The following is an 11757-nucleotide window of genomic DNA, read 5'->3' on the forward strand; positions in this document are numbered from 1 at the left end:
AACTTTATTTTTAATTGTAATCTATTGACACTTTTAACATTTGACCCTAGCTAAGTAGCTAGCTCAAGGATTTACAGATTTACACTTCAGCCAACTTTCACAATAAACAAATCACCATATTAAGATCACCCCTGAAAAGAGGGGATAAAACTCTCAAACATGCTCGCATCACTCAGTTTACTAAGCAATAACTGCAAAGAAAAACATTCCAAATAATAGTCTTGAATGAGACCATCTCAGTCCATTTATTTGTAGGACATTAAAATTGCCCCCCACACAAAGGAATAAAAAAGTTACCTCTAAATTAAGTAAAAATTACCTGAGTCTTACAATGAAGTATTGTGTGACCTTCAAATTATGACTTTGCCTAAATATTATGCATACTGCATACTCAATGCCGATACAGAAAGAAGCTCATATTTCATGTAACTGAAGTTAGGCTCTATATAACATGAGGATGTGCATGAACAGATATCCAGTACATAAACGCTACAGAAGAAAATGTCCACTCCGAATCAAGAACATGTGTTGCATAACCTCATACAGGCTAAGAGATACAACGCAAATATTATGGCCTTGAGAATGTATAAAGATGATGGGGATGTCATTAGCATAATCATAGCAAAGCTCATCTGAAGTATACAGAGACCAGTGGGATGTCAATATCGTTATCATCGTCGTCCTCACAAGCCACAACGACATCCAAGTGGCGGCGATAAGGAGGAATTTCTATCTTCGCCACTTCTGTGGCAAGGTCCACAACCTTCTTGTCCATCCTTTCTCTGTGGCGAGGGAACATACTATTGAAAAGCAAGCAACTTCCACAAGAGATACTGTAAGCATTCAGACCCTTGTCCTTAAGCCACTGTATAAGTTCACTGAGGGTAGGGTTGCCCTTCAATACCCATCGGTCCCAAACAGTCCAGCTCATGTCGCGATGCTTAAAAACCTTTGGAGGGACTGGTTCAGCCATGGAAAACAGAGGCAATGCCAGATTAGCGAATGTATTTCGGTAGTCCTCCAGCTTATGCCCTCCATCCAAAGCCTTGTAAAGCTCCAGGCACACCAAACCAGTGGCCATAGTGGTTGAGGTTGCAATAGCAGGAATGATCCTTCCGGCAATAAACTTGGCCTTCAATTTGTCGACTTCAGGAATGCTGTAGTTCCTTGCCCTCATATTGGCAAGAGCAGCTATGAGGTCCATATGATAGTTTGTGTCATCATCCTGCATCAGTGTTGGGAAAAATAAAGAGTGACTCAGAAAGTGAGTTAAGTCCCAGTCAAGGATAATGGAAAAAGCTAACAAAATTCTAGTTTCTCTTTATCCAGTAAAACGGGGCGGGATTGCCAGACCAGAAATGCAAAAAGTAGAGATGAAAACAGACGGATAAGATCAAATGCAAAACACCCACCCCACTGCAATCACATCTTCTTCCTTATGGTTAATTAATTTTATACTTCGGGTACCACAACTGAAATTTTATGTAGGATTATATATACAATGACATGGGTAGCACAGAAAATAGTCTCTTTCATCATACCTTAATCCTTAACACCAACATTCAATTCAACAGTCACCAGTTACGCGATCATCAAAAATGAAATGAAAATTTACCTTCTCAAATTGGATTGGCTTCATCCTGAAATCCGGCAATAAATTGCTGCGAATGTGCTCCAACTTACTGATAAGTTCATCTATGACTGCTCCATCATCTATAGAAGAAGAGGAAAGGCTAGTAACCTTCTCATCTGTAACAATCTTGGCATCTTTTTTTGGCTGAAAGTCGGGGACCTTGACTTTATCAACAGCCTCAGCCAATTTCTTAGGATGTTTTGCCCAATCAGGGATGGGGATCCCAAATGTTTCAGCTCGTAATATAGAAGCAGACATAATAAAATGCAGATGTGAAGGATCGGAAGATGAAAATTGCAAGGGACGAGGAAATCTCTTCGGGGCTGACCAAAATGGAGCTCCTGTACTGGTTGCAGCATCTTCAGGGAATGTATACGTCAGCTGCTTCACACGGTTGGTATAGTAGTCTTCAAACCTGTTTATGAAAACCAAGAGTTAGAGTGGTGCATAAACTATACACACATCATTTAATTAGCAAGTGATACATACTTAAGCCTAGCCCAAGCAACACAGTCCTCAAATGTCTTGCATCTCTCCTTTTCAAGGCATTCAAGAACACGTTCCAAAGTGTCCCTAGCCTGAGCATCACCAGCATTCCTCATAGATGAAGTGTATTCACTAGGATTTGAAAGATATGCATTCACTTCAGCGGGAGTTTTCTCAAGTAGTCCCTCAAATTCAGAGCGAGCCCAGGTCAGACAATGGTCAATGTTGTGTGGAAAAGAATGCACTGTGCACATAGGTGCTTGCTTCTCGGGAGGATCTCGTGAAGCGCCATAATTTTCAGTAAGATGAGGAATGACCATTTGTGTGTTGCATTTGGCACCCAAAGTTCCTGATTCAAGGAGAGGCTTCTGGAAATACAAGCATCTCTGATCTACGTACAGTCTAGCATTCACATTGTCCAGTGCATTGACTACAACACTTAGATTTTCCCAAAAAGTGTCATCAAACACATTTTCAGTTTCAGAACCAACACGATTCTGCAAGGCTTCAACATGGAACTGTGGATTTATTGCTAAGGCAGCAGCAGCAGCAACAGTGGACTTAGCCTGCCCAATGTTCCAATCACGGAACAAAAATTGCCTACTGAGATTACTTTTCTCAATAACATCATCATCAGTAACTGTAAGCTTCCCTTGGCTACCACAAGAAACACCCATCAAAGCCAAATTCTTCAAGAATTCGCACCCAAGAGCACCAGATCCAACAATGAATGTTTTAGCATCTTCTAGCTTCTTCTGGAGTTTCCATCCAAAAACAGAAATTTGACCATCATAGCGGCAATTTCTTGGAGCAAAATCAGAGAGATCCAAGGGCTCAGTAGGAAGTGACTCAACTGAATCAAAGTAGAAGAACTACAAAGGAAAAAAAAAAACATATATATAAATAAAATATATGAAGTTCCAACAAATTGAAGATACATATTTAGCAAAAACAGATCAGGACCAGTAATAACCTGAAAAAGAGGATGGAACTTTCCAGAGCAAGCCTTCATGACTTCCTGTCCAACAATACCACCAAACATAGCAGCCATAGGATTCAGTACAGCCCTAGCACCAAAAGCAAAGTGGCGTAGAAGTTTAGGGTTGATGTCTTCCAGCCTGCCATCACCTAAGCCCTCATTAATTTTACTAGCTAAAGATATTAACTTCTGTGCATCATCTTCAGAACCAGGACTAGGAAATCGTCCTAGCTCACACACAAGTTTGTCTAAAGCTTGAAATGCCAAATGTAGCAGAGGCGGGCGGTCAAACTTTGAAAAATCACTCAAAAGAAAGTCACCCGGATCATTTAGTGCCTCTCTCAAAGGCTTAAAATGCAGAAGCTTTGGCTGTTTGACTTGTGTCACAATCCCCCCCTTCTGGTATACACCGTAATTTGTGGTGTCCTCCTCAAGAGTGAATGAATAGGGCCTTGCATTTTTAATCTTTCTTGGCTTTCCATCATTTAGTTCTGGCATCCCGTGAATTTCAGAGAACACAACAAGATCACCATCCTGAAACTCCAGTCTTTCATCATCCACACATGATACAAGAGCAGGGTTGTCATTGCTGATTGAAGCAATTATACCAGTGTGTGGTTCCTCACCATCCACATCAACAACAGTAAACTCAGGTCCAAAGTCGCAAAACACATTGCCAAAAAGGCCCCTAACTTCAGCTTTAATGAAAGCAATAGACGGTTGATGACTGTGGCAGTAATCATTGAACTCGATAGCTTTGTCCAAACTGATATCAGTAAATACAACAGCCTAAAGAAAAGAAAAATAGACCAAGGTCATTATAATATAGCAAGAACATAAACCATATATAGCCGCTTGATATTCTAAAAATGTCAAACACAATATCAACCAACAAACATCATCCACAGACAAGGGACTTTCATCTAGTAAATATATCTGATAGAACTATAGAAATCAACATTCCCGATTTTTTCCACAATTCATCAAGTCATACAAAGAAATATTTATATTCTATTTTTTTTTCCAACAGTAGTTCAATACATATATGGACGACATAGGTGTGGCAGTACCTGGAAGTCAGAAAGCTGTTCCTTTGTCAGTTTAGTTGTCAAAGTTGTAACAAGCACTGCATTATTCAGTTCTTGCAACTTTTGCACACTAGCAAGCGCTCTGTTTTTCCCAACATCATCTTCAGAGAAAAGAAAATTGCCCGACAAATCCCATAGCTCCACTGCTCCTTCATCATGCAGGGTGACAGACTTGACACCAGCAAGGATAAGATTCTTTGCTGTAAATTTTTTTTTAAAAGGGGGGGAAAAAAGTGTTTATTGTCAAGAGCAAGAAAGTCTCAAGCCAAAATTGGAGGATTACAAACACAAGATACAAGAAGACTATATGATCCTAGATCCTCAGTTCATGGGTAATATCATATATAGTGATATGTTGACATTCACATCATTATAGAGTACTTTAGCTACCAAATGGCAGCTAGTCAATCTCAAGCATTGTTATTAAAATCCCGATTTAAATCTTAGAATCTTACGATTTTACGATTTATGTATGTCATACGATTCGATTTACGATTCTACCTGATTCTACATATTTCTCTTAACTAGCGAAAACATTATAAGTTTAAACATGCCTACAACGTTATTTATAAGTATATATTGTCAATTATTGGTTGTTTAGTGGATAAACAACTATTTTCTATTAATAATTAGGCTTTAAACTTAAAATTTAAAAATTTTCAATTAAATTTGGATATGACGTCTTGATTATGCATGTCCGTAGAATCTTACGATTCTACGATTCGATTCTGAGAGCCCCTTCCGATTCAAAGTAGAATCCCGATTTTAATAACCTTGATCTCAAGCATTAGTAAGAAGACCAACTCGTATGTATTCTATTTGAGATTAGCAGAACAGTAAAACTCCATTAAACACCTTAAAGGTAACATTTGAAACTAACACCACAATGCTAAATCCGTAGACCATGTCAAGAATGAGAACCAGAACAGGTATGGGAGGAAGAAGTTATAAGATTCATGAAAGAAGTACTAAGCTGCTCCCTTGTCTAGGATAAATATTACAAATCCACAAACCTTCAACTTACAATCTAGTTACATCAATAATCGAAATCATGCGATATTATCAGGTATTTTCACAAATGGAAGACAACAAATTGTGACACAGAGGAAACAACGCAGAACCAGAGCTGGTTAATTACCGATGCCAAAGAGATAAATATAGGACCTCACTACAAAACATACACGGAAGACAAACATTGTGAATCTAAGACTACTAATTTTAAATTACATAACTACAGAAAAACATCAACAGATACTCATTTCAATTTTCAATACTATTACCAGAATACTTTAAAATTCAGAAATATGCAGCTCTCGGGGGTGATCATTTTATTTACTTCCTAACCTGTCTAGCTCAACAATAGCATTTATTCAATATAGCTCCATATTGTCATTATAAAAGACGAATCAATGATCAAGAGCTAACATAATTTCAAACACCGCAAAATCAAACTATTAGCAACATAACCACAATCAAACTAACATAAACATCATAACAACGAAAACATAGCACAAATAATTGTACCGATTTCAGCTCCGAGGCCTTGCATCCCCGAGACAAGAACATTGGAGGCAAAAAGGCGCCTCATAGTCTCACGCCCATACACAGCCAGCTGCCTACTATGCAGATCCTCATCAATTTCCTGCGGATTACCATCGCCTATAGCCATGGTGATCGTAACTTCGGTATCGTTGTTCTCAACTGTAAACCTACTACCAGAATTCGAGTTATTCGATGTCGAATTGACGGAATTCGAAGCCGAGGCGGATCCTTCGATGCGAGACTTTTTAAAAGACGAAGAAGAAGTTGTTGTATCGTCAACTACCTCACCTTCACCAGCAGCTCTCTTCCTTGGAAGCATATAGAGCAAACAACTGGTCAAAAATCGCCGTCCACGAACCATCGGAAAAGTCAACAAAAACAATATTAATTCAAATAGTAACAACGTCAGATATGACGACGATTTAGCTCTACTATAACAATTTCCAACGATCGGTGCCAAAATTAGAAACCCTAACCCTAATTTACACCAGAAAAACCTCATTTCTGAAGATATATCAACAGTTCAGATTCGATTCGATTCGATTCGAAATCAATGTAAACAAGCAATTAAAAGATGAAATTATACGAAAATCAAAGAAAAAGCGAAGAACAACATACCTAAATCTCTGAGAATGCCGACGAAGGAAGAATGGAATCGAATCGAAGGTTAGAGAGAGAAAATGAAGAACGGATTTTTGTTTATTCAGTTTATATTGGTAGCTGGAGTACTGAAGAAGAAGTTAGATAGAGAAGAAGAGTGAGGGAGAAAGAAAGAGTGAGTGTAATGGAAAAGGGTAAAATAGACAATTAACAAAATTAGGGTTTAAGAGTGAAAAAAACAGACAAATGAAAATGAAACCCCATTTTCTGAGGGGCTCACTCCATTTTAGGTTTTGGTGATGATGATGTTGGTGTTGCAGGAGAGAGAAAATGAGCGTGTTTAGTACGAAGATGCGAGACGACAGTAGTTCCTGGATAAAGTCAGCTTTTCCACAGACCGACGTCGTTTTCTATCATCTTTCTTTTCCTTTGATTTCTATTTCGGGTATTTGTGGTACTGGCCTACTGGGCTGGGTTTCATTTTGTACAAGGCCCAATATAGATATTTTTCTAGGTCTCCGACTCTCCGTATTTCATATCGAAATTATTGAAATAAATAATAGCTTCCTAATTACGGTAATGTACTCTATGTACTTTCTTGTGTTCCTTAACTTTTGATACTCCGTATTTGACTAGTATTTGTCAACATACAATTTTGAAGTACTCCCTCCGTGTTTTTTTAAGTGACACACTTTGATTGACACGTAGTTTTAGGAGATTTTATTGACTTTAATAAAATCAGATGTTAGTGGGGTAGGTTGGAGGAGTGAGAAATGATAAAGTAAAAGAATGTGAGAGGAAGTGGGGACCATAAAAGGAGTGAAAAATGATAAAGTAAGAGATAGTGGGGTGAAGATATATTATTAAAATGTAAGGAATTTCTAAAAGAGGAAGTGTGTCACTTAAAAAAAAAGGCCATTTAAGAAAAGTGGGTCACTTAAAAAAAAACACGGAGGGAATAATTAAAAGTAACGAGTAAATGTTACGTACTGTTATATAAAAAGTCAAATTTTTGTTTGTGCGATAAATTATTGTACAGTACATTTATATAAGTTTTTGAGCATATCGTCTTTTGAAATTTAAAAACATTATAAGACTTTGGAAGTTCTATATAAGCTATTGAATATATTACAACTAAAACCTATCCATTTATCGTATGAAATTGAAACAATTTAAATAGCACACTAATAAATGACTTCCTACATTAAACTATAAATTAGAAATCGTTGAACGGATACTATATCATAATCTGGATTAAAATAAAAAAATTTAAAATTACAAAATATATGTAATTCTTGTTTATATTCATGCATAATAGCGATATATTTTTAAAGTGTACAAATTAAAAATAGGTTATATATAAATCGTGCATCGCACGGGTTCTAACCTAGTTACCTGGATAATTATCCAATGTTACTCTTTACTTGATAGACTAGACTAGACTTAACTTCATCTACTTCGTAATATTATCCCTAAATTAAACTTCATCCATTATTAGCGTTTACATGTTGAGTTGTTTTGCCGATCACATAGTAATATTAACTTTGTATTTTCCTATATGCTTGGTGTTTCTAGTATTGTGTGAGTTTGTTTCATCATGAGTTGAAAGCTTTTCATTTGTTCAACCATTCAATAGATAATTATAAAAAAAATACTCTGTAATATATATAAATTTCAAAAATGTTAAATATGATAGCTCAAAAAAAAAAAAAAGATGACATCATCATTGCATTTAGGCGGGAAATTTTTTATTGAAAAAGAGACACGTGGGCAATGGTGACTTCAGCAATTTCTGTTACTTCTGTTTTAGTAATAGTTAATAGATTTATAGCATCATCCATGAAAACGTCTTATACTCTTATGAATCGTGATGATCCATCAAGGCTTCAAATAATACTTCCTATCATGGCTTATACGATAGGCCACCACACTGGATTGACAAAATGGGTCGAGCTGGGTTAAATAAGTTGATAAGAGCATTATGCAATTTAAATGGACTAGGAAAAAGGTTGTTAAATTTCCATAGTTAATTAATAGACGAGAGGATCGGAGTACATAAACGTGAAATGAAACATGTTTGTTGGTAAACTCACATGGGAGTGTTTAGCAACTTTTTAGTGTCTATTATAAAACCATAATAACGGAAAGTTTTATACAAACTAGAACGTGACAATGTGGATTAAGCAGCAAATTAATCGCAGACATAATTGACACATCCATCGTTGAACTACAATCTTCCATGTGTTCCCCCAACTTCGATGATATATTTTTTATTTCTCTTGGTAAATAGAAAAGGTCAATACAATGACTACTATCACTGTATCACATGACATAAACCGTTTTTTGGGTTTGTGCCACTATTTGTCTGAAATCAGCAGTTAAAATTAATAGGAATTCTAAGACTAACTATTTAAGCTACAGTTATCATCAATGCTGAAATTAGTATGCGAAAGAGGGTGGTCATCTGCATTAAAGCCTGTAACGCAAGGTTGCAGTCATGCGCGCCAACTCTAGCTAATCAGTAGAGTGGTAGTACAAGGGAAAGCTCAACTGCTCAAGAACTTCAAGGAGGTACATACAGGCAATCAGGCATACAGCAACACAGTAGGTTAAGTTAAACAGCCAAATGCAGCCTGTAAAATAACAAGCCTGGAAAAAGACCAGTAAATTTCATTTTGCAGTATATATTTGCTGAACTCATAAAAGTAGAAAACTATAAGGTCTACTGAACAAGATATGGTAATAATAAACATTCTGCCCTAGGTCCAAACAAACATGTCGTGATAGTGGGATTCAAAAATGGTGCAAAGACAAGGGAACTTCACCAACCCACCTTTCCTGGTTTACCTCAAGAGAGAGTGGGGTGGTCGAAAAGGCGAAAAGGCCCTATCAGCCAAAGAATTAATGAAAGAATACTTTAATTAAACAATTAAACTCTTTGGGGACCCTTGAGTTTGCCACAAAACAAGCATAAAAGGAAATCAAAGCCAAATGTCACATTGATCATCCAACATGCAGGGTCATCAAGGTACACAATTCCTTTTTTTTTTTTTTTTTTTTTTTTTCCCTCTTTCTATACTCTTATACGGAGTATATCTTATATGAGAAAAACAGAATCAGCAGCCTTAAAAAACGACGGGCACAAACGAAGAAATGATGTGATATCTCAGCATCAAGTCCAAATTATATGTGTAACACGAGCGATGATGATGCTATCCACAAGAAAACTATGTCCATTTTACACTGACAGCAGACTGTTATAAAGAGGAGTGGCCAGAACAAAACTATAATTTTCATTCACCATTGAGGAATACAAACTTGCATTACATCCATGAGGGGATGTAACTACGCAAACAGGCACATTTTTACATGAAATTTTGCAAAATAGATATAGAAACTAAATTATCATGGTAGATTGTACTTTCACCTGTTGTTTATGGTACTAATGTTGTTAGGCCGCAGTAGTATAGAGAGTATTTCAGAAAATTGAGGTCGCTTTGAAGGGGAATTGTTCCAGCACTTCATCATGAGAGATTTCAAGACTTGAGGGCATTCTTTAGGAATTTCAGGTCTAAGGCCACAAGCAGCAATTCCAACAGCTGCCTGGACAGGTGAGTATGCAGAGTAGGCAGCCTCACCAGTCACCATTTCCCAAATTATCATTCCAAAACTGTATACGTTACTCATCCATGTCTCACTAACGCTTTCAGGATCAGCTGCAATGATCTTAACAAAAAACACATGAACAACAAAATCAGAGTAAGTCAAGTGATGCCCAAATAAGCATAAAAATTTTGTTCAACTGGAATAATAATCAACCAAACCAAACTAGAAAAGAACAGCAAAACTGGTGGAAAATAGATTCAGTAGTCAATTAGTCATTGTACCCCCCCCCCCCCCTTCTCGCTTTTAAAAAAAACAACCAACCTAAGTAGTTTATCATAATTTTCCTAGAAAAGGGGAATAAGCTCTTTCTCAACAATAAGGACAATAACCATCAAAATAGAAAAATGTGGTGCTACTGCATAATTACACTAGGAAAATTGTGTTTTACCAAGGCAGATAAAGGTTAACAAGCATTAAAAGCACTATAATGCAGAACAATTATAAAGACATGTTCTGCATGCTCATAAAAGTAATGATATTTGAAAAGACATAAAGCCATCCTTTAACAAAAAAAAGACAGATGCTACTTACAATGACTCAATATGTTGAGACTTGAGAGCCTTAATTAGATATACAGTAAATGAACAAGAAATTTCAAAGAACTTTAGAAAAAGTTTGGTTAACGGAAGCTCATAGTTGATCTTATAGGGTATAATCTTTACTAGGAAAGCAAAAAAAAACACTTATTATCTCATTCACTGCCCGGTGGCTGAGTGGCCAGATTATTTATCCGAATGCATAATTACTGAAGGAGGAATAACCAAAATATTTGATAAAAAAACACACTCAGTTTTTCGTTTATTACCATGGATTGAGGTATATAGATTATCGAATGCATAATTACCAAAGGCTTCAACAAATCAGTAAATATAATCAGCACACGTTGCCCACTGTGTCTTCTCTTCAGTGGGAAGAGGATATTGAATCCCCTCCTAACCTCTCCAATGTTGTCTCCTTCGCCAAAGAAACCTTAGACAAACTTCGTCACCCATGGAAACTTACTCTCATGGGGAAATGTCTAGGCATTTCGGTCAAACCATCTTTCATAACACAAAGAGTAAGAGCTATGTGGAAACCTAGAGGTACCCTCGAGGTCATAGATCTAAGGAAGGATGTATACCTCTTTCGTCTCTCTATTATGGATGACTATGAACAGGCCCTGCTTGGAGGGCCTTGGTTTGTCCTCGATCACTATCTCATGTTAACCAAATGGAAGCTAAACTTCCTTCCTTCGATGAACCCTTTCAATAGAATGACAGTTTGGATTCGTTTCCCTGAGCTGCCAGTCGAGTACTATGATAAAATTGCTCTATTTGAAATTGCCAAAATGGCAGGCAATCCACTCCGAGTCTATTATGCTAATGACCATCTCACTCGGGCTCGTTATGCCTTCTGTATCGATATCGACCTAACTACCCCCCTTGTCACCTCAGTCTGGGTAAGTAATGGTTGGCAACAAATTGAATATGAAAATATTCATTCCTTATGTTTTCTCTGTGGAATAATTGGGCATGTCAAAGAAAAATGCAACTTCAAAAACAAAGGAAAAGAAGCACTAGGCCAAACCAAAGTGACCCAAGCCGGCCTAACCCAACTGATCCAAACGGTCCTACTTCTTCTCTTACCACAAACAACCGATCTATTCACATGGCCTCAATTTCTTTATCCAACTCTTTGTCTAACCCATTGTCAAACTTATCAGAAAGCACTCACCAAGAAATTTCAGAACCTTATGGCCCCTGGTTGGTTGTCTCAAATAAAAA

General features: G+C 37.1%; 2 protein-coding genes across 2 annotated transcripts; both read right to left on the reverse strand.

Moving 5' to 3' along the window:
- Positions 1-213: 213 nt before the first annotated feature.
- LOC145569970 (ubiquitin-activating enzyme E1 1-like) lies at positions 214-6709 on the reverse strand. Its single transcript, XM_081628940.1, has 7 exons — positions 6347-6709; positions 5711-6060; positions 4169-4386; positions 3093-3887; positions 2123-2991; positions 1616-2048; positions 214-1225 (listed from the first exon to the last, which is right to left on the reverse strand). The coding sequence occupies exons 2-7, from the start codon at positions 6045-6047 to the stop codon at positions 629-631; spliced, it is 3249 nt and encodes a 1082-aa protein (XP_081485066.1). The 5' UTR covers positions 6048-6060; positions 6347-6709; the 3' UTR covers positions 214-628.
- Positions 6710-8583: 1874 nt separating this feature from the next.
- Positions 8584-11638, reverse strand: LOC145569973 (serine/threonine-protein kinase STY17-like). The gene is made up of 3 exons (XM_081628948.1): positions 10800-11638; positions 9756-10054; positions 8584-8977 (listed from the first exon to the last, which is right to left on the reverse strand). Exons 1-3 carry the CDS (start codon positions 10830-10832, stop codon positions 8938-8940), a joined length of 372 nt encoding a protein of 123 aa, XP_081485074.1. The 5' UTR covers positions 10833-11638; the 3' UTR covers positions 8584-8937.
- Positions 11639-11757: the final 119 nt, after the last annotated feature.

Source organism: Chenopodium album, chromosome 12 (genome assembly GCF_948465745.1).
Source record: "Chenopodium album chromosome 12, dcCheAlbu1.1, whole genome shotgun sequence".
NCBI classification, from domain to species: Eukaryota; Viridiplantae; Streptophyta; class Magnoliopsida; order Caryophyllales; family Amaranthaceae; genus Chenopodium; species Chenopodium album.